Below are 24,591 nucleotides of genomic sequence, written 5' to 3'. Positions count from 1 at the left end.
GCGCGGTAAATTATGCGCATCCAATGCGCCAGAGGTGCTGGACCGAAAAACACTAAGGAAAATGTGCAAAGCTTTTTATCCTGCACACCTTGAATACCAAACAACAAAGAAATGAATCACGGCTCTGCTGAAACCAGGCCAGCACAATCTGTACAGCATCAATGTTTACCGAACCGCTCCAAAGCTGTTGCTGCATTTTGCATTTCCTAGAGCAATTCATACAGATTCTCAGGGTCTGTGGGTGTACATAAATATTTTATTATCATGTGTTCGTGTGCATCTGTGCAAATGTATGTTTGGTCTTCAGGCAGTGTTTAAATGCATGTGAAAGAAGCAAAATAGAAGGTTTTGGTCTTTCAAGTCAGGTCTCATGAGCTACTGTAAGCCATTAAATCAACATTTACAGCATTGCCAAAAAGTATTTGGACTCATACGCCACAGCAAATATATGAATGTCATTGCATTAGTTACTTGCAGTAAGAAAACCAAAGTCAGTTTTGAGAAATCTAGTATAATTTATTTCATAAGATTATAGAGTACCTAATGCAATGACTTTCATACATTTTAAAATCTTCGTATGCTGGTTTCTACTTATGAGCTTTGAAAAATAAGTGATCCTCAACTGCTACACTGAATCATCTCAAACGCATGTCCTCGCTCCAATGCGGCATAACAAATGACAGGCAGATATGACAAGATAAACTGTTTTGAGTTCCTCCTGAGAGGGCTGGGTGAATTGGGGAGCACCAACAGCACTTTGTGTGTAGTTTGGGTCTTCTGACGCATTTATCAGGCGGCCGCGATTCACCAGAGCCACATGCATCTTGAACACCTCTGTCCCTTCACAGCCCCATGCGCTTCGCTTAGCACAAAGCCATTAATTCGTATCAGAGTGAAAATAGAGATGTTATCACACTATGAGCTACAGCGAACCCATGTATTTTGAATAGGAATACACAGTTTCTTTCATGTTTCATTTGTGTCACTTGTGTGGAGGGGTCTTTATTTAGATCGTAATGTGCAATAATTGTCTTGCACATCCTGCTTTGTATAGTCTGACTATCGTGCTGGCAAGACCAGCGGGATTTCCACGCTGATCCTGACTTATTTATCCTTGTTTGGTGTTAGTCTAAAACAATGAATTTTGTGAAACACATAAACTACTAATTTAGGACTTGTGTCTAATAACGCATTTAAATGAGGCTAAAAATGGCAAGCGCTCTTCAATAAATGGCAACTGTGGGCACCTGCCAGCGTATGTTGCTATGATACTTCTGTTTTGTTTATCAGTCGCTGTACGATGCGCCAGTTGGTTGATTTGGTATTTATCCCGCCCTCTCTCCACTGTGATTGGACGGCTGAGTAAAAAGTGACATTGATGAGCCCAGCCCCCCCCCAAAATTGAAAATTTTTCAACACTTCCCTGCTGAACAATAAAACCATTACAGAAAATTCTAATGGTTTCCATTAAAATTTCAATAGGAACCATTAGCTTTTACCATTAAAATCACTACACTGTAGTGTGTTTTGGGCCATATTCCATTAGCACCAATAAATACTCCTTAGAATCAATACATAGAACCAATATAACCAATACATACCATTAGAGACCAACAAAAACCAATACACTGTAGTGTGTTTTGGGACATATTCCATTAGAACCAATAAAATTCCCAATAAAACCAATAAAACCATTAGAATTTCTAATGGTTTTATTGTTTTTTGGCAACCATTAAAAACACAGAGCACCGGCACTGAGCGGCACAGGTACTTATATTAGAAATCTTGCTTTAGTTTCTTTAAAGTCGGTATGCATGATCTCTGAAAGACAATGTTGACATTTGAAATCACCTAAACAAACACGCCCCTAACCCAATAGAATCTGGAGCTTCTTTTGATAGACCCGCCCCACACATACGCAACCCAGGCAATGATGTCGGTTAGTAGACACGCCCCTTACTGCTGATTGGCTACAAGTGTGTTTTGGTACTCTGCCTGACTCCCTTTTCCAAAACATTTTTCAAAAATTGTGCACCCCTCCTTTAAAGGTCACGTTCTTCCTGATCCAATTTTTTAAACCCTAGTTTGTGTGTAATGTTGCTATAATAGCATAAATAATACCTGTAACATGTTCAAGCTCAAAGTGTAGTGCCATATATTTTTGTTAAAGAATTCACCTTTCAAAGCCTACAGCGAATGGCCGTTTTGGACTACAGCCCTCTACTTCCTGTTTTAATGACGTCAGTAGGACAGTTTTTGACTAAACTCACAGGAATACGTCAGTCGCCAGCTAAGCTAACGGCAAACTAAGCTGCTGTCGAATCACAACACACTAAACAAGCTACACAATCAGAACTCGATACGTATTTCTGAAGGAGGAACTTCATAGGACAAGGAAGACATCAGCCCGTTTTTAGGACAGTGAAAACGGTGGTTTACAGATAAGTAGATAATAATGTTTTTTTTTTACGCGTGAAACATGAACACATGTTATATTGCGCACTGTTAACACAATTAAAGCTTCAAAAACACGGAAAGAATGAGACCTTTAATATTTCTTTTTTAAATTTGACCAGTGCTGTTAATGTGGAGCATGGCGCGTGTTACTCGCAGCCCATTCAAAGCCCTGGCACAAGCTGTGCCATCAGGCCTCGAGCTCTCTTTCTCTCCGCCCTTTTCATCATCTACCCCTGTGTGTGTATATGTTTCTCACACCATATGCCTGAACCCAGCATGCCGGTTTTGCAATCCTGCACGCTGTGACTAAAGAGATGAGTTGGGAGGTGCACCTCCAGCTTTATTTACTTTTATTTTGATGATTTACAGCATTAAAAGTTCCTGACTGGCTGCTCGGTGAGATAGCGACCAGGGAGTTGGGGGTCGCGCTTCGGAATGTTAAACTGTATGCAAATTGAAGGCAATATTTGCCAGCGAGCCTCATAATGGGATACTTGATGGCTTAAATAAATAGCATACACACACCCGTGCACACGCGCACACACACTAACACATATAAATACACAGCCAAACCTGGCAGGCCTGGAGTGGTGAAAGGGAAATAAAGGTGACATTCTGCGCGCAGCTTCGCTCCAGCGAAACGACTAACATGTTTTTCCTTAAGTTATTTATCGCCAGAGTGCTCTTGGAAAGAAAGGAAATAAATAAATAAAACTAACAGCACTCATCAGAAGCTACAATCTCCAGCTCTCAAGGTGCAGCAGAGATTTAAAGCTTTACAAGGTAGCAATGTATAAACCTTTGAATGTTCAGCGCCAGTAGTTTCAAAGGGCTTATTTGAAGTTGCTTTACCTGCTGAGAGGCAGTAAATTGGAAAGGGTAAAATTTTTTAGGTGGCTCTGATGCAGCCTGAGTGGAACTGGAAAAAACAAGAATTTTTAACAACCTTATTACTCTATTTCGGGAACTTTCCACATTTTCATTGAACAGCCGTTGTGTTTATTTTCTGTATTGTTGAAAAGTTGACAGTATGTCTGCTTGAAGTGTTTGTTTGAATACTTAATAAGTTAGGAAAACACTTTTCTCTTTTTGTTTTTTAACTCTTTCCTGCCATTGATGAGTTATCTCGTCAATTAAGAGAAAACATTTGCAGTAATCAGTGTCCCTGATGAGTTTTTAAGTTAATCTGTAATACCGCAATTATCCACTAGCCCATCCCCAATTTATAAAAAAAAAATTACTTATTTAAAACTGCATATTTTGATAATCATTCCGAATCTGATCTCTAACAAAATTCCTTAACAAAAATGAAATTATTTCATCTTTTTGCTATTTGTTTAAGCCAAATACCCACATTTAAGAGTTTATTAAGCAGAGAAAAAAAATAGATAGGATTCTTTATTTTGTTGGTTTGAAAGCAGAGGGGCTGTTCTTTTCATTTCATATATTTGTATGTTTACATATTTTTAAAAGAAAATTTTCCTGAAAGGCATTTTGTGAAACTTGTAAAAATCACAAAAATGCTGGCGGGCCCTTTTAAAAAAAAAAAAAGCTGGCGGGGAATGAGTTAAAGATTCCCTGCATCTTTCATTTTTTGTGACCCTGTCTGTAAAATCCAGGCTAAAGTCTTGATCTAAATCTATATCTTGATTTCAATGTTTCAATGTTTGACAAGACCTACTTATTCAATATTAACAATATAATTTTCAGGAAAATGATACTGTTAATATGAGGAAACAAAAAAAAATCACAAAAAAATATTTTTTCACAGACATGGGGCCAGATTTACTAACAGCTTGCACCAGCGCAAACCATCATTTTGGTGGTAAATAATGACTGTTGGGAAGGTGTGGTCTTGTTATTTTTGCGACTGACTTTGCATTTCTAGGAGTTTCCCTTTCAGACACAAAATTTCTGGGAGGAGAGTATTTAAATGATTGACGCAACCCGATTTATTAATGTTTGCGCGTGTGTTATGACTGGTATTTGCGCCATTTTTTAACGCCGAAAAAGCATGTCTTCAATTACTTTGCGCTTGAAATGGCTGCAATTCTTGTTAAAGAGCCACACAGATCCTAAATTGAAAATGACCTGTATTGCAGTGTGTCATGTTGCTTTCCATCAATGTAGTTAAACCAAAAAGTGCACGATTAATAAAGTTATTGGCTTCTAAAGTAGAGAGTCGACTCTGAATCGCTGAAACAAGTCGTCATATGGATTGAATCTCCTTCCTTTCTTTATCCACGTCACATGAACACTTTGCATAATAATCTCAGTGTAAAATGTTAGTGTCTGTCGTCGTTTTTATTGCTTTAACTAATGATAAATGATGTGTATTGATGTCGACGTTTAGACTCCTAATACAGTATACTGTCAAAGAGACATGTTAGCGAGCGGCTAATGCTTGTGCACTACCTAGTGTTTACATTTATGCTATGGTCCGGTTAGCTTACATACTTGCTTAAATTAGTGTAAAATGTTAGTTTCTATCGTCGTTTTTATTGCTTGGATTAATGCTGAATGATGTGTATTGATGTCGATAATGTCTTCTTAGTAAATCATGTTAGCACGAGGTCAATACATGTTGCACTATTGTTGGTCTGTGCCACTGATCTGTGGTCTGTGTGGAGACTGTGTCAGTTGACCAATCAGAGCAGAGTAGGCTACTGAAAGGTGGGGTTTAGGAAGACTGAGTCGTTAAACGGCTTCACACGACTCGTTTGGGGATCTCTGAGAAATTGGGTAATTTTAAATTTATATTTTGAGAAAATTACAGTGTTTTTTGACCTTGCATGCATTTAAACCTGTTGCCTGGTACTTATAAACAGTGATAGGATGCTTAAAATGTGCATCTTACTGGTTCTTTAATAAAAAGAGTCACACATTAGCAGGTGTTTCAAAACTTCTTGTAAACCTTAATTTTTAATCTTTTTAGTGTACTATGGCTTCGTTAGCTGGGTTTACACACCCGGAATTTTCCGCTGCGATGTCCGTAGTGCTGAACTCAAGATCAGCTTTGCTTATTTGCGATCCTGAACTAATTTGTGCGGCTCTTAGTAGATCATTATCATTATGTTTATGATAATGTTGCGCCCGTGTTATTTAATTTGCACTTTTTTATTAAAAAACCTGCAGATATTACCACTCCCATCTACGCTTTTTGGAATTGCACTCTCATGCTACTTTGCCCTGTTTAATAAATCTGGCCCACAAACATTACAAATTCATGCCATGCGCCAGTGTTTCTTTGTCGGGCTGGTTAGGACACTCAAACAAACAGGTTCCTGGTTAGTACTATACAGTAAATCAGTGGTTCTCAAACTTTTTCAGCGTGCGACCCCCTAAAGGAAGCAAAGGACAGGTGGTTAGCCTTATTTATCTAAGATTTAATTACACAGATAAATTAAAGTATTTTATAAAATGTCATAAAACTGGGGCCCCCTGACTCAATCTCGCAGCTCCCAGTTTGAGAATCACTGCTATAAATGATATTTGTATTTGTTCAGTAAAACTCTGAACGGAAGTAGTGTATAAAGGCGAGTGGCAGCATATCCCATCATTCAAGATGTTTTAACCGAACATCCTGACCTTCTGTTTGGTCTTTCACGGCCTCTCTAGAGAAGAGAGTAGTTGAGTTGTGTGTGCACTCACCCTCAGCTATATTTACAGGCCTTCTAACAGCCTTCAAGGGCTCTTCACTGTGTTTCATGGTGGCTGTGTCACTTGGGAATCCACTCAATTCAGAGTGTCCTAGCTGTTCAGACCCAGCTACTGGGATTTGGTGTCCCAGTGCACACAAAAGAATTATTTGACACTTCGAACATCTGTCTCGAACATATTTGTGTGTATGTGCGTTTAAGTTGAAGTGTGCTATACAGTAAGTGTCACCAAACAGAATTGTGAAGAAATTGAACATAGTGACAAAAAAAATTCACGGAACACTTCTCCTGTCTGCTATTGGTTGAGCAAACTGATAGTCCTGCTTAGACTCACGCCATTGGTCAGTATGTATAACCTAGCAGAGCAAGATACTTATAACATCACTAAGCCACAGTGTTCACACTTTCTGGTAGAAACACTCTTCCGCCTTACAGTCTAAAAAATGCATGTGTAGGCGTGTATTAGTACATGTTAAAGGTACAGTATGTAAGAAATGTATATAAATTAATCATAAAATGGCCCTGATATGTCACTAGACATTAAGAAATCATTTTAATTTCAAATATATCACTGACAACAGTGGTCAGGCCAGGATATTGTCATTTATAAAGTGGAGTTGCAGTCCTCAACTGATGTTTATGTTGTCATTTTGTGTATTGGCCACCAGTTGTGTGATTGCAGTACCAGTTTTAGCCACAAGTTTTATGATTGCAATACCAGTTTTGGCCACAATCCTACATATACTGTTCCTTTAACTAGGGATGCTCCGATCGATCGCCCGCAGATTGATATTGGCGAAAATGACTCGATCTGTACTCCCTAAATTTGCTGATCTCATATACCGATCATTCGGTTTACTTTTGTCATCAAGGTGACTCCAGAATGTGGCTGCAATTAGAGAAAATTTTTACGCAGTGAAAGCATTTTTATAACCCGTTGCTCATGTGCAATATGCAGATTTGCCTTTACAGAGATATGTGTATTTTCTATGAGGACGCACGGTCCTTACAGCGCAACGCGTCTTCATATCCCCATCAAACAGCGTATACAACACACATCTATCGCGGACACTTTCATCCTCATGCAGAAAGTTTATTATTTGCATGTGTTTTAAAGTTAAGTTTCATTTTCCTTACAGCTGCTCTTGTCCGCGTACCCCCGACACGCGCACACACAGCGGACTGTCATCAGTGCAAGTGAACAGAACAATCTCTCTCTCACGTCTTAAAGCTACAGTAACCTAAATCATCTCTCAATAAAATCACTCTCTGCTCTTGACTAAGGAAATGTTGTTCTTCATACAAATGCGTGTATAATTAATTCATACAGTAAAGACTGTGAAGTGTTTTATTTTCATTACAGTAAGGACTGTGAAGTGTCTTATTTTCATTACTTTTAACAGACATAAGCCTTTTTAAAGGCATATTAAATTTCTCTTTGCAAAAGAAATACTTGAAGTGCTAACTTATTTGATTCTCTTTTAAATAATAATATACCTAATTACTGCAAGTAATATAACAAAGGCAACATCTGTTGTATTACTTTATCTAGAAAAAATGTTAACAGTTACAGTTATCAAAGAGCTTGCATACCTGCTTGAAGAATCGGTATCGGCATTGGTATCGGCCAATCACGAAGATTCGGTATCGGTATCGGCTGCAAAAATCCTGATCGGAGCATCCCTAATTATATGCAAAATGTACCAATCTCAATGTAAACAATGACGCGAGTTATCATTTCCAACATAAATCTCTTTTTTTGGACTACAACAAACACACATATTGTAGGCAACAGTTTACTTCCTGAGCCAGTTGACGTTAACACAACGGACATTATAGTAAGTCCGCCCACATCTGACATACAGTCTGTAAGGTATGTTTTTTATATTTGAAGGTGCCCTTCCTTTGTCGTTTTTATTGTTTTATACTGTTGTCTGAGGTCTACTCATGACGTTTGTCTGGTTTTTACATTCAAAAACATCAAAAGCAATAAGTAATAGGCCATTTTGTACCCTGGTTTTGAGGCTGGCTCAAGAAATGATCTGTTTTGATGGGCCAGCCGCATTGACGACTTGGAAGTAAACACCCACTGCTATGATTGGATAACAGTTTTTCAATACTCATTTAATCTCATGTGTAATCAGTTTACTGTTAAGTGAGTGTCTTAAGACACATTGGGCCCTATCTTGCACCCAGCGCAATTGACTTTGTCAGTGACGCATGTATCGTTTCGTATTTTGCACCGGCGCACAGCGGGTTTTTCCCTCCACAGACGCACGTCGGCAAACTAGGGAATGAACTTGCGCTCCCTGGGCGGTTCAGCACAAAAAAGGAGGCGTGCTCCGGCGCAAACTATCTCTTATGCTATTTTGCAGTTTCAAAAAACAATTGCGCTACTAACCAAAAAAAACTAGTCTAAAGTCAGTGGCACGTTGCGCGTGGTTCATTATGCTATTTTAAGGGCGCATGCTTGACCATAATGTATAGCGTGCACAACGCGCATTGCTTATCTAATCTACACAGATGCAACAGTTATTTTTGCAAATCATAAATTGTTACAATAAAAAATATAAGATAAGGGAAATCATCATAAATTGTTACAATAAAAAATATTAATACATGAGATAAGGGAAATCATAGTGGTGAGCATTGTGGTGATAGTTTTTATTTATTTTGTGTGGCAGCGTTAAACAATTATCATGCAAATAACGATTAAAATATTTTCATAAGATTGTTGTGTGACTGTATTACGTTTATTTTATGTAAATAATAATTAAAATGTTTTCATAAGAAACCTTTATGTATATGAACTTGATTTGTAAGTGTAGGCTACTTTGGGGTTGGACCTTGCGTTTCTTGTGTCCGATTTCAAAGCCCCCAAACCCCTTCAGCTGTGAGGGTGGACGCAGCAATGTCCTCCTGTGTGCCCGGCTTGCCCGATTTATGCTGGCAAGCTTGGGATCCCCCCGTCTCCTGACATCATTGTAGTGCCTGGCGCAGCTGATGAGACAATTGCGGCTATTTCCTCTCACGCCTGTTTAACCGCGACGCTGATTCGGGCGGGTTTCTCCTATCCTCATACAAAACAACTTCTCTGTTTTTGACTGCTCTTACAAGAACGTCGGTCTCCTCGGCTGTGAACCGCTCCTGGCGTGCGCCTGGTAAATCCGTCATAATAAGAGCAACCCGCCATGGAACTTGCGCCCTTGCATTTAAAGGGAATGTTGGATAGCGTTCTGATTGGTTTATTTGACGTTACGCCCAAACCACACCTATGAATAATGAACCTACTTCAGACCAACCCCTTATTGATTTGCGCCCGGCGCAAGACTTATTTCTCCCGCCGTGAAAATAGCAACAGCGCCCAAGATCCGCCCACAAAGTCACTTGCGCTCTGCGCTTCGCACTTGCGTTTCAGATCGTTAAAATAGGGCCCAGTGTCTTTCTTACACACATTTTATCGTAAACCCTTTCGACGTGTGTGCAGCGCGCGCGCACACAAACACACACACGCACACACACACACACGTGTTTCTTTTATCATAAACCCTTTCGACGCATGTGCAGCATGAATTCGAATGAATTTGCGTGAATTCGTGTCCCAGCAGCTTTTCTAATTGACCTGATTTCTCCGCTTATTTTTTTCAGTGGCTAGAGCTAACAGATGAGGTAGAAGCTAATTTTCATGACACAACACAAACATATATGGAGCTAACACATATCAAAAATACAAGTAAAATGGTTTTATGTGGAAGTGCACCTTTAAAGCAATAGCCTACTCATTTTCAATATTAAAATATGTTATTACCTTAACTAAGAATTGTTGATACATCCCTCTATCATCTGTGTGCGTGCACGTAAGCGCTGGAGCGCGCTGCGACGCTTCGATAGCATTTAGCTTAGCCCCATTCATTCAATGGTACCAATTAGAGATAAAGTTAGAAGTGACCAAACACATCAACGTTTTTCCTATTTAAGACGAGTAGTTAAACGAGCAAGTTTGGTGGTACAAAATAAAACATAGCGCTTTTCTAAGCGGATTTAAAAGAGGAACTATATTGTATGGCGTAATAGCACTTTTGGGAGTACTTCGACTCTGTGCAGTAACACCCTCCCTCTCCCATTATGAGAGTGAGAAGGGGAGCAGACTTTTCAGGCGAGTCGAAGTACTCCCAAAAGTGCTATTACGCCATAAAATATAGTTCCTCTTTTAAATCCGCTTAGAAAAGCGCTACGTTTTATTTTGTACCACCAAACTTGCTCGTATAACTACTCGTCTTAAATAGGAAAAACGTTGATGTGTTTGGTCACTTCTAACTTTATCTCTAAATGGTACCATTGAATGAATGGGGCTAAGCTAAATGCTATCGAAGTGTCGCAGCGCGCTCCAGCGCTTACGTGCACGCACACAGATGATAGAGGGATGTATCAACAATTCTTAGTTAAGGTAATAACATATTTTAATATTGAAAATGAGTAGACTATTCCTTTAAGGAATTTACTTCTGACTAAACCATGACTCAAATACAAGTGTTTGTCATTTCTACCATTGATTTTTTTGTGATTTACTGTTTTTTATATAAAGACAACCTACACAATGTAAGACAATTCTGTGAAATATAACCTTAATATTTTCAATATTGACTAAGGTAATGGTAAGATTGAAATTAAAGGATTAGTCCATTTTTCTTAAAACAAAATCCAGATAATTTACTCACCACCATGTCATCCAAAATGTTGAGGTCTTTCTTTGTTCAGTCGAGAAGAAATTATGTTTTTTGAGGAAAACATTCCAGGATTTTTCTAATTTTAATGGACTTTAATAGACTCCAACATGTAACAGTTTAAAATTGCAGTTTCAAAGGACTCTAAACGATCTCAAACGAGGCATAAAGTGTCTTATCTAGTGAAACGATTGTCATTTTTGACAAGAAAAATAAAAAATATCCAGTTTTAAACCACAACTTCTCGTCTTCACTCGGTCCTGTGACGCGCTAATGCGACCTCACGCAATACGTCATCACGTCAAGAGGTCATGGAGGAGGTTTGCGAAACTCCGCCCCAGTGTTTACAAGTGTGGAGAAAGAGGACCGTTCCGAAGTTGTTGTATGTGGCATGATACAAAATAATGTCTTTGTGTCAGTTTATTGTTTACAATGGTCCGCAAATGTGCGTTTCATATATGTAACACATGACCTTTCCACGGCATTACGCATTTACGTAAGGTCGCGCTGGTGCGTCACACGACCGGGAATAGACAAGAAGTTGTGGTTTAAAAGTGCATATTTTTTATTTTTCTTGCCAAAAATGACAATCATTTTTGCTAGATAAGACCCTTATGGCTCATTTGAGATTGTTTAGAGCAGTGGTTCTCAAACTTTTTCCGCGTGTGTACGGTGCAATTCCTTTGCAGCCCCCGAAAGAAAATTTATGACAAAAACTGTTCTAAAATTTTAATTAAACAAAACATATTAAGTTATACAAAGTAGTGCTGTTGGTTAGTAACCTTGTTTTTTTTAGGCTTAATTACACAGAATTCATGATAAATTAATGTATTTTATAAAATGTCTTAAAACTGGGGCCCCCCTGGCACCATCTCGTCCTTAGCCTGGATTTCACAAACACGCTTTACCCCCTTTTTTAATTTACTTAATCTATTTTATCATTTAAATATATATTTTTTTCTTATTTATGGTTATTTTTTCTACATATTTTTCTTTCACACACAAATGTCTCTGAACCTAGAAACATGTTCCTCTATTAAAAGCTTTTTGTCTTCCTCGCACACGTTCTCTCTCCCTCAGCTAGCTCACAGTAAGGGGTTGAGACAAGTGTGTAGCCCCTGGCCTGCTCCCGAATCAAAAGCAAGCAGCGAGAAACCTGCTGGAAACAGAGTTTGCTGATTTGATGTGCGTGGCGGGACGACTTTGAAACCCCAGTTGCTGGGTGTGCAGATAAAAGCTACATTACCGTTCTGCTCATTTTCTAAAGATCAACATCCTGCAGCCATAGAGAATGGCATGCAATCAGTACTCACTAAAGCTCTGACATGCCACACATTGCCATTCATATCTTATAAGAGAGCCCCATTCACTGGCAGACATACTTCCTATCAACACTTTGTCTACTGGAGGTCACACTTTACCAGTATCCTTCTCATTAATGGTGTATGGCTGATGAAGGACATAATTTGCCTATGGGACCTGGATAATCAGATCACAACCCTGCTGTGCATAAAAATAAGCTGTTGTTTTCATTTCCATAAACAGTTTATTGGAACATACTGTTTGTTTTATTAGATGTTTGTCATGTTTGGAATTATAGTTTGGTTTAATGGATTAATTTATGTTTCCCAACACATGTTTTTTTTAGAAATATGCAGGTGCATTTAACACATCCTGGGATCTAAGTGCATTGTCTAAAGTGCACGGCGCACGGTCTAAATGGGCGTGTCCGATTCCACTTTTGCTAATATAACGACGGGAAAAATGGTTTGTGCGCCGAGTGCAGGGTCGAAAAGGGTTGTTCCTATTCTTGTAGGGGGGTAAAGGGTGTGTTTTGGGCCTAACGTGCAATAAACCAATGAGAATTCTATCTATCATCCCCTTTAAAAGCCAGTTGCACTGGCGCTATGTCTAATCCCTATTTAGATGACGGACTTTGCAAACTGAAAAACTAAGCGGAGGAAGAAAACCCCCAGTTTAAGATTAATGTTAAATAATTGTGTTGTTTTCACTTGTATTGAAATTTTTTGGATTAAAACCTTTAAAAGTCGTTTTCTTTTAGTCATGGAAATTAAAATAGCAGGCTTTTAATTGCTGTAAATGTATAGATATCCTACATAATCATTGTAATTACATAAAATAATTTGCAAATATGCAAGATAAGGTTTGTACTCTAAAAATACAAACAAAAGAAAAAGAATTTACAAACGTGCGGAGAGCCGAAGCGTTTCAGCACTCGGACAGCGCCATGTTTTTTTAAAGCATTACTTAAAAATGTTTCTCAGGTACAAAGTCATCATATACAATAAATCCATGGGAAAGCATATAAAAAATATTTAAAAACAGATGCATTTGTTGAAAGTAAAGCATTTATTTACTTACCAGGCTACAGGCGAAGCAGCTCTTTACACCTTCTAACGTCTCATAATCGGTCCTCATTTATGTCTAAGAGACTCACTAATAATCTTTTACATTTTAATCCTTTAATCTTAATATCTAAAAGGTTTTTTGTGCTGCTGCGCATCCATGTGTGTGATAAGCAACCCCGCGTTGTCATCCCGTTTACAGGCACATATTTCTAACACACTCATTAAATAACAAAAACACTATTTCGCCATAGACTTTAGACTTTAGGCCAGGTTTTAGTTGGTCAATGGCGTAGTCTATTTTAGTTGCCTCAAAATAGCAACGCGCCAACAATGCGCCTGAACACACCTCGTTTTTAGATCAGAACGCCCATGGGTGCAACATTGGGTGCAAATGCATTTGCTATTTAATCAAGGTGGCGCTAAAAGTGAAAATGATCATTGCGCTGGGTTAAAACTAGCAAAAGACACTTGCGTCGCGCATTGCGCTGAATTGCACCGGGTGTATGATGGGGCCCCCTGTGTACATACTGCAAGTTGTGGACACACACAAACACACATGGAGCAGGGGGCAGCTATCACTGCAGCACCTGTAGAGAAATTGGGGCAAACACGCCTTGTTCAAAGGCACCTCAGTCGCAATCTGCCGGCCTCAAGCTTTGGGTTATAAGCGTGACTGTTTAGCCATTCTGCATTTAACCCATCCCACACACACACACACACACACGCTCCTGGAGCAGTGGGATTTGAATCAGTGACCTTCAGGTTACAAACCCAGCTACAAGGCCACAAGTGCCCCATAAAGTGTTTAATGTTTTCAAAGCACCAGTGTGTATTGTTTAACCACAAAGAGACTCTCTGACACACCAGTGACAGGGTTCAGTAGACTTCACCAGCATACCTGTACAAAGAACTATTTTAGCATGAAACGTTTTAATTAATCTCTCCTATAAGCAAATAAACAGCACTGTATTTGTCACATGCATTTTTATTTTTGTACTTTGCTCACATATTCATGCACGGCTGGCTTGTTTATAAGTTTAGATCGTGGTTGTCTTCATCGCAGTGATAATGGGTTTGAAATAGTAATAGAAAACTCCAAACTTTAGTTGCCCTTTTGTAGCTGTGCTGTCCAATTTGGAATAAGCAATTTGTCCTAAGGAGTCTGCAGTAGCGTGTAAGTGTGCATTTAATAATTTATTTCTGTTGTTTAGACAAGCACATTTTGCTAGTAAGTAGTTTTGTATTGCTCTTTCTATTAATTGCATTTTAGTGGAGAACTGTGTCGCAGCGGTTTCCATTTAAGCCTTTCAAATGTTAAATGGCTTGTATTGTGTTTGTATGACACATAATATTGCTGTTTGATTACTTTGCTTTTGTGTGTCCTGGATTTTTTCATCCTATAGTGTTCGTCGAGAGCTCCGATTTTGACTTTTTGTTTGTTTGATTTTTTCATTTGACAGATGTGCTTTTGTATAAAAATAATTAGTAAGTCGTTCAGCTTTTCAGACAGATTTTATTATCCAGAAACATTTTCAAACATTGGGGACACATTCAAAATTTTATGATTTAGTAGAATTCAGCCAGAAGGGTATTTTTAATTGTTTTGATATATAGCTGGTAAGAGGTCCACTTACGGTAGATTACTGCCTACTGTTCGGAAGTTTGTCTGATCAACATCCGATGCAGCTGGTTGGCAGGGGCTTCTGCTTAGTATTATTGCAATTATTTTACGCAGCTGGCTGCAAATTGTGAAGCTTTTGAATATATATAGCGCTTATTGCTTATCGCAGTGTCTCTGCCCACAGCCTTAAAATCAAAAGGAAGCCTGAAAGCTATCAGCAGGTTTGCTGATAGCATCAGCTGAAGACAGAGGATCATCTGACATTTGCTTAACTAAAGTCCAAATCTATGAAGTTTAAATAGCAGATGAAGAGCTAAAGACAGTCCCTAACCTTAAAGCCCGTAGTTTCTTAAAACCCTAGAAAGATGATTTAAAAATAGGTGGGGTAACTTGTCACAGACTTGTTTGCTGAAATTAAAACCGTGCAAAGTTTGTATGGAGTAGATAGTACACAGCCTGCGGGACGTATGTACGTGAGTCATCTGAAAACTTTCTTTAATAAGACAGCTCATCTCGACGGACCCCTGCAGATATGGAGTTGTCAGATATCTTATTGAGTGCTGAAATACTTGGCACTTACTACGCGTGGCTGCAATGACATGGGAAGCCACGAGGATAGATGGGACTAATTTTTTACGCTTTTCAGTGTAGCTGCAAGCCTCGGATTATGTCGATCCATCATTGTTGTGGTGTGCGGCACTTTTTAGGAAAGCTTCTTGCCGTTTATGGCTGTGGAATTAGCAGGGCTCTGAAAATGCAAAATAAACAAGCACAGTTGTGCTTTGGGAAATGTCGATTTGACGTTACAACTGTTGCCTGTTTTTTTTACATCTCAGTTTTTTCATCACTGAAGTCTATTCTGGATCTTTTACACTCTCACTTTAATGCCTCTCTTGTGCTTACTATCATTTTATTATGTATTTTATTACGATTTTTAAAGTACATAAAACAGAACATTCTACATTAATATGGTGTAATGTTGATAAACAATCCTTTTCGCAGTTTTTTTTTTCAGATACAAATCTCAACATCCATTTTTACTCTTAATGTAGGCATAAACTTAGATTTATTTGATTTAATCTTAAAATGTTTATGTGTAGAATAAATTGAATTCAAGTTATTTTCTTAACATACAGCGAGGAAAATAAGTATTTGACACATTAGCATTTTTATCAGTAAGGGGATTTCTAAGTGGGCTATTGACAAAAAATTTCCACCAGATGTAGGCATCAAGCCAAATATTGAATTCATACAAAGAAATCAGAACATTTAAGTATACAAGTTGAGTCATAATAAATAAAATGGCATAGAAAGCCTGGAGATCACCTGAAATCTGTCAGTACTGAGAGAGAAACCCTGCCCCTTATCACTACTAATTGATGTCAGCTGCTTTAGTCCTAATTGATGGCCTATAAAGGCTTCACATTACCCAGGTAATCTTATAGTTGAAAAGCATTTTGATGGGAATAGTTATAGGTGCATTTCCAGAATGCTGAATGTTCCTGTAAGCACTGTGGGGGCCATTATCCGGAAATGGAAAGAGCATCACTTTACCATAAACTGGCCACAATCAGGTGCTCCACATAAGATCCCTGTTTGAGGAGTCCAAAGAATAATCAGGAGAGCCAAGAACCGCCAAGCCAAAACTTCAGAAAGACCTTGCATCAGCAGGTACTGTTGTTTCAAAGAAAACTATAAGTAATGCACAGAACCGCCATGGCATCCATGCACACTCACCACGCAAGACTCCATTGCTGAACAAAAAGCATGTTGAGGCTCGTTTAAAGTCTGCGAAAGAAAGTCTGTGGATTATTGGGAGACTATAGTATGGTCAGAAGCAAAATTGAATTTTTTGGCCTCTTGTTATTCTACACACCATGTTTGGAGAAGAAATGGCACTGCCCACCACCCCAAGAACACCATACCAACAGTTAAGTTTGGGGGTGAAAGCATCATGGTTTGGGGCTGCTTTTCAGCAAGGGGTACTGGCAGACTTCATATTATTGAGATATGTACCAGGACATTCTGGAAAAAAATTTGCTGCCATCTACCAGAAAGCTGAAAAGAGGGTGGACATTTCAGCAAAACAATGATCCCAAACACAAGACCAAGGAAACAATGAAGTGGTCAGTCAATCAACTGACCTAAATCCCATAGAAAATCTATGGCGAGAACTGAAGATCAAAGTTCATAAAAGAGGCTCAAGGAACCTTCAGGATTTAAAGAACATTTGTGTGGAAGAATGGGCCAGAATCACTCCTGAGCAATGCAGACGACTGGTCTCTCCATACAAGAAGCTGTAATCACCAACAAAGGCTTTCTATAAAGTATTAAATAAAGTGTGTTAAATACTTCCCTGTGTCATTTCACTTTATTTATTATGTCTCAACTTGTATACTTAAATGTTCTGATTTCTTTGTATGAATTTAATATTTGATGGCTACATCTGGTGGAAATTTTGTGTCAATATCCTACTTAGAAATCCCCTTACTGATAAAAATGCTGATGTGTCAAATACTTATTTTCTCCGCTGTATAGTCTCCGAAGACAGATTGCACACAGTTTTTGTTGTTTTTGATAAATTTACCTTGCTTAAATGAAGACGGATTGTTTAATAAACGGATAGGAGTTCGATATCAACAAAATGCAATACCGTATAAATAACAAAGGTCTACAAATTGAAAGTGATGGCACAGTTTCACAATACTGTATATTGAGAAGAATGTTGATTTATGTTAAATTATGGGAAATACTGCAAAAAACAAGTTTGGGGACATATTCATTTTGTGTCTCTTATAAGGAATAACATACAATATGGATTTTTAAGTCTGATGGGATCTCGCATATATTAAGCCATTTTAAAGCCTTGCATGACTTTATATCATTAGATGATCAAAAAATAATGAAATGTTTTTTTTCTTGTTTACTCTGTAGGTGGGGAGGTGCCCTATACGACTTTGGCCACGAGGATGATGATGGGAGTTTGGTGGCTCTTTGCCCTGATAGTCATCTCCTCCTACACGGCAAATCTGGCTGCGTTTCTCACCATCTCCCGCATCGAAAACTCCATTCAGTGAGTGTACACGTTCATTTCAAATGTCACTCTTTTTGTAGCTTCAACACTGTAATCATCCTTCCAATAACAGAACAACACTGAAGACCCAGCTTTCCATCTTCATCTCGGTAAATAGGTTGTTGTGGTGGTAGATTGTACTGTCGCTTAAGCATTGTCGAAAAGCTATGATTTTCCGCGGGCATTGATTAGAGTATAAAATTTAATTGAGCAGCATTCATAAAAAAAATCAAGAACGAAACAGTGGATTCCTCGAAGAAACAGTGGGAACACACTCAAATCCGCTGACAGCCTGTGTGTAAATAAATATGCGTGAGAACCCAGCATGAGTTTGCGGCGCTCAAACGGCTGCTTCACAAATCAGTTAGCGCTTCTCTTGGGGCCATGCAAAAACTCGCTGTTTTAATTTCCTGTGGCACAAATGAGATCTATCATACCAGTGAGAATGACGTCAGGAGTCCACGCACCAATGATTCATTTAACCTGCCTGGATGAGCGCACAGAGACCTCAACACATGCAAACTGATTCCAAACCTTGTTTGTTTACAACGGATCAAGCAGAGTCTTTCTCCCCGCCCACTTTGAAATCCAGCCAATCTCGTTTCGTCGGGCGTATCAGACTGGCAGTCTTAGTTAACATGTTTACAACAACGTACTCTGGTGTTCTCATGCCTAACGTGCAGTTATTGAGCTAATCTATTTCATTGATAGCTAGCGGCGGTAGAGTTAATTGTACTCGTAAAATCCTCGGAAGCCACATCCACGTAGAAACGCGTGCGGGACAGTCACTGGGGAATCAAGAGCGTTTATTTTTCGAAGATATCAATTTGTTTATTTTTCCTTGCATTAAATTATCATTAATGAGCTCGCGCTTAGATCGCTTGATTCTAGATCTATGCACCTAATTAGGATTTCCATAAATTTAAATGTATTATCTTTTAATGTCTAGATGATGGCAGGGTCATTACAGAAATAATTACAGCCTAAACTCAGCACCCAGGGGTCTGTTGTGTTTAAAAGCAGACATGTAGAGCATCCTTCTGGAAGAGCTGAAAGATTTATGAGACGGGCCGGGTGGTGGAGGAGGAGGATGAGGATGGGTTCACAGTTTTGACTTGGGAAGTTTACATTGCCTAATATAGTTATCATATTCTTGAGCAGCTGTGCACATTTTAAGGCAGGCGGATACACGAGGAAGAGCGCCTCATATCGATACTAATCTTAATCAGCGTTGTTAATTAAATCAAGGCAAAGTCAACTTATTGACAACTCTTACTTAACCCACATAGCTCACAAAATCCATTCATCTGCTCGTTCCATCCATCAGTTCGATCCTGTAGGAATTCAGGCGAAACTTTCTGACTTCTGAGGTCCCCGAATCTGGACACAGATCAATACCTGCAGAGTAAAACTAAAGTGAGCATTTTTTTAAGGGTTCTTTTTGTTGTGTTCATAATAGCAGTGTGTTAGCTGAGATGAAGCTGTAGATCTGTAAAAGGTTGAATTTTCTTGCATGTGAAAAAACGATGTGTTTTGTTTATGTTGATTGCGGCCATTGTGTTGGTGATTCGCTCCGTATTACGGATTTGCTGCTTGTGATACGGCTTAGAAATGAAGCAGCACTTTATAGATGCTCACATTTGTCTAGACAATTGCATTCAGTTTGCTTGTTTTCAAAAACGGAAAAATAAAATACCTTTACACAGTTCTATACAAATCTGAATTATAATATAAGAAAACACATTTGAATATTCATGCATATTATTGACGAACTATATAGTGTTTATAAATACAAAAACACTCGAAGAAACAGATTGACCAGTACTGCTCCTTACATATCACTTTCAACGTGGCTGCGAGACAAGTCCATCTGGTTAAGGTGAAGGAGGGCCAGGTTATGAATTCTTGATATTGCTTTTTTCTGCACTCACAGCCGGTCTGCTGTGTCATTTTGCCTGCAGTCTGGGTAGTTGCAATCAGTCCGCGTCGCAGATGACGGTTTTCCCGGGCAAGCAGAGAGATCAGTGAAGCGGCCATAGCATTTGAATGCCACCAGATGGTCAACTATAAATGGTGTGAAAAGCGTATATGCAGAGAGATTTCTATTCTTGAGGCTAAATGAATTTTGCTGGAACGAGAAAACATTGCTGTCTTGCGAATTTCCCACTGGAATAAAGAATACAGATATGGATTAACCTACAGTCATTTCCATGATTCAGACACATAATGTTTACATTTTCATAAAATCATGCAACATTCCCTTTGGGTCTGTGTTCGTTAACTTCAACTTTGACATTAGTTAGGTGCTTTTAGACCTGGTGCACAATTTCAGATGAAACTGTACACTCACCTAAAGGATTATTAGGAACACTTGTTCAATTTCTCATAAATGCAATCATCTAATCAACCAATCAATCCATTTAGGGGTGTGGTCCTGGTCAAGACAATCTGCTGAAGTCCAAACTGAATGTCAGAATGGGAAAGAAAGGTGATTTAAGCAATTTTGAGCATGGCATGGTTGTTGGTGCCAGACGGGCCAGTCTGAGTATTTCACAATCTGCTCAGTTGCTGAGATTTTCACGCACAACCATTTCTAGGGTTTACAAGGAATGGTGTGAAAAGGGAAAAACATTCAGTATGTGGCAGTCGTGTGGGTGAAAATGCCTTGTTGATGCTAGAGGTCAGAGGAGAATGGGCCGACTGATTCAAGCTGATAGAAGAGGAACTTTGACTGAAATAACCAGTCGTTACAACCGAGGTATGCAGCAAAGCATTTGTGAAGCCACAACACGCACAACCTTGAGGCGGATGGGCTACAACAGCAGAACAGCAGAAGACCCCACCGGGTACCACTCATCTCCACTACAAATAGGATAAAGAGGTTACAATTTGCATGAGCTGACCAAAATTGGACAGTTGAAGACTGGAAAAATATTGCCTGGTCTTATGAGTCTTGATTTCTGTAAGCAGAATGAGAACATGGATCCATCATGCCTTGTTACCACTGTGCAGGCTGGTGGTGTAATGGTGTGGGGGATGTTTTCTTGGCACACTTTAGGCCCCTAATGCCAATTGGGCATCGTTTAAATGTCACGGCCTATCTGAGCATTGTCCATGTTCATCCCTTTATGACCACCATGTACCCATCCTCTGATGGCTACTTACAGCAAGATAATGCACCATTTCATAAAGCTTGGATCATTTCAAAATGGTTTCTTGAACATGACAATGAGTTCACTGTACTTAAATGGCCCCCACAGTCACCAGATCTCAACCCAATAGAGCATCTTTGGGATGTGGTGGAACGGGAGCTTCATGCCCTGAATGTGCATCCCACAAATCTCCATCAACTGCAAGATGTTATCCTATCAATATGGGCCAACATTTCTAAAGAATGCTTTCAGCACCTTGTTAAATCAGTGCCACATAGAGTTAAGGCAGTTCTGAAGGCGAAAGGGAGTCAAACACAGTATTAGTATGGTGTTCCTAATAATCCTTTAGGTGAGTGTACATTGGCATATATATATAATGGCTACATCTGAAAACTAAGGCAGTTGACTTGTTGTCTCAGTGCTTCATGAGGCAATGACATGAAGGCAGCTCTGGGAAACACATTCGGACAGCCTTCATAGGCAGCGTAACGAAATTCTGTTTGAAATATAAACAGAGAGCACCTTTATGATAACTAATCCCATATTTGAAAACTACAATACTAGTTTCTCGTTAGAAATGCAATCAAAGGTAAAAAAAATATTATTATTTATACTAAATTTGTGCTCCAGCTGCTTTCTTGGCCGGCATTTTATTTTTTCAAAATCAATCAGGCTCAACCATAGACTGTAAAAAAGATGGACGACGCGACGTCACTTTCTTCCATTGTGATAAATTGACCATTGGTGCTGCTATGTTACGAAAGTAGTCAGTTTGTAGCCAGGGCATGCACAGAAGGAATCGTCTGTGGAGCCAGAGGCGTAACCGCGGTATCAAACTTACGCCCAAACGCTCGCGCACCCAATTCAGCCACGCCAATCATAACGACACGCCCCATTTCTATAGCATCAAATAACTAGCTAAAATGAAGCTTATCACAAAAACGAACACTTGAACATATATCAGTGTGATAACAACTACCTTAAAGGACCAAAAATATATTTCGGAAAATTTTATTGGAAGTGTAAATAATATTTTTTGAGCCGAGTCCCGTTCATTTGCATAGAGAGGGCGGGGTTTATGACTTTTACTGCAGCCAGCCACCAGGGGGCGATCAAAGAGCCTGCAGCTTAACTTTTCAATATGTATGAGGCACACCTGGGCTCGACCAATCACATACCCCACGCATAGAATTGTGAGGTATTTCAAGGCACAGGAAGTAAACCAAACATTGGGTTCGGACTTGCCTTGATGCCTCCATGCCTTCGAAAGGCAGCATTTTAGAGATTATTTCGGACGCAGCCGGTGTCACAGACCAGCCCTGCTGTTGCTTACCAGTACCATGTTGACATTTCATAGTACTTCGGGTCTGTAAATGCCTTTTTATGGCAATTCTCCATGCAAATGACACCCGACATAACCGCAAGTCATGGGGAGGGGCGGGGATTAAGTGCTAAGATTAATTGGGTGCAATAAAAGATTAACATTGTGGACAAGTTCATTAAACCTTTAGAGAGTGCTAGCGAAGTCAAGTACTAGAGGAAGCTGGTATGAGGACGACAGCTGTCTAATGTAATAATATTATTTGATAAATGAGAGGTCAGTCGACAAGTGTGAGACTCAATAGCCCACACATCCACTGCTTAAAAATACATACTGTATATTATGAATTTCACAGTTACTCATTTACATGCGCATAGTTGGTTGTAGATGATATCAAAAGGTTAAGTCCTAATTTGGTGTGAAAGCAGTAATTTGTTCATTATCAGTTTGCTAAATGAATTGAGACTTTGTTGAAATGCTTTAATGGGATGCGCGGTATTTTGATGATGATGTGGTGGTGGATGAATGCTGGGGGGCTGCATCTTTATTCTCCTTTCCAATTATTTAAGTAATATAAATATTACTGCAGGGAATTAGTGTCCCTTGGTTGGCTAAGTTTTAATTAGATGTACGATATTAACACAAATTGCTGAATAAACACTATTTGACACAACATGATTGGTGGAGTGTCTGTGCGATAGAGCCTTTAAATGGATTTATAAACACTTACGCTGACACAATTAAGCTGAAACAACCGTGGCTGTTCATGCATCCACAGTGTGGATTTTGCAAATAATGTCTTAATAGCCCGATGCTTCAACTTACAATTTTTCAGTGTCCGCGTTTACACAGTCAGCGTTTACAGTAGGATTAACTGGGCTACGTAACATAACTGGACCGACAACTGTGTTTGCCGCAGTGTGACCCCAGCTTTTAATAAAATGTTTCATCGTTCCCCTCCAGGTCTTTACAGGACCTGGCTAAGCAGACAGATCTGCCATACGGCACGGTTCTGGACTCTGCCGTCTACGACCAGGTCCGCAGTAAAGGCATCAATCCTTTCGAGAGGGACCCGATGTACTCGCAAATGTGGAGGATGATCAACCGGACCGGAGGAGCTGAAAACAACGTGGAGGAATCCAAGGAAGGCATCAGGAAGGTAAGATGCCAGGGCGCTATGACAACCAAGCACCGTTTATCCAATTATGGCGCTTAACCAAGCAACAGTTTGTGAAGACAGTGCTAATGTTCTCTGAACAGAGATATCAAAGTAAAAATACTCTAATGTGGCTTAATGGCGCTTGAGTTATTAGTGATTTAACTCCCTTGCTGAATTCCCATACTAATTAGGTGCGGGTTAATGCCTTATTTGTTAACCCGAGATTTTTCATTCCACTTTTGGAAAGTTGTTTTCACTCTGGAATTATAAATGAGCAAGAACGCTGCAATTAAAAATGCTGGGGAGCGTGTGGAGTGTTAAGGCAGGGTTCAGATCTTGGGAGGATACTGAAGAGTAAATGCCTGACTTGAGTGTTTTGTTAATGTGATATCGTCTCACAGGTGTTCGGATAAATATTATATGACAAGGTGACACCTCAGTCTTGCCGGAGGCATCGGGCTCTTTCAACTTCTTTTTCCCTCCCCTCTGTTTCTCCTGCGGCTCTCTTTTTCTCAGTGGGATGTAGGATTCAGAGCGCCCCCTGTTGACGGGTTCCTTAAGTGCACAATTTACATTTAGCAAGCATTTAGCAGACTTACTGTACAAAAAGTGCTCAAGCTTCATGTGAGATGGTTATCAAGGCATATAATTAAGAATGATCTGATAGGAAAAAATCTATCCATACAAGTACAGATGCAAACAAGTAATGTCTAATATAAATATATAATACAATACTTTATTGACAAACTTTAACTTGACTTTAACTTTTTAAAGTCACTGGTTTTTGTTTCAGCTAACATTTTTTGTTTTAGTGCCTCCCTTTTCAAAATATGTCGTAAATTGTGCAAAAGCTCAATGTGCAAGATTCACAGACAAGATAAAAGTCAGATACTGATCAGGATCATCTATAATCAAGAATTGCCGGTGAAAACACCGGCTTTGATTCCCCTAACATTTATAACCGTGAACCACATCTGAGCTAGCCAAATCCGAATAGAGAGCGCCTGTTTGTGAGATCATTCCTCAATAATAGGAGCAGACTGGGAATTTTATTTC

The 24,591-nt window shown here is 39.3% G+C and overlaps 1 protein-coding gene across 6 annotated transcripts in view; it reads left to right on the top strand.

Moving 5' to 3' along the window:
- Positions 1 to 24,591, top strand: part of grid2 (glutamate receptor, ionotropic, delta 2) — a 485,524-nt gene that overhangs the window by 411,316 nt on the left and 49,617 nt on the right. For all 6 annotated transcript variants that reach the window (XR_008634267.2, XR_008634268.2, XM_055168104.2 and 3 more), the window contains exons 12-13: positions 17,765 to 17,903; positions 23,340 to 23,535. Coding sequence is in view for 4 of the 6 variants with exons in the window: in XM_055168104.2 (XP_055024079.2) it covers positions 17,765 to 17,903; positions 23,340 to 23,535 (335 nt within the window). In the remaining 2 variants the exon portion in view is untranslated. The remainder of the gene's footprint in view (positions 1 to 17,764; positions 17,904 to 23,339; positions 23,536 to 24,591) is intronic.

Source organism: Misgurnus anguillicaudatus, chromosome 5 (assembly GCF_027580225.2).
Source record: "Misgurnus anguillicaudatus chromosome 5, ASM2758022v2, whole genome shotgun sequence".
In the NCBI taxonomy this organism is placed as follows: Eukaryota; Metazoa; Chordata; class Actinopteri; order Cypriniformes; family Cobitidae; genus Misgurnus; species Misgurnus anguillicaudatus.
The sequence above is the reverse complement of the archived record's forward strand: the minus strand, read 5'-3'. Positions and strand labels throughout refer to the sequence as shown.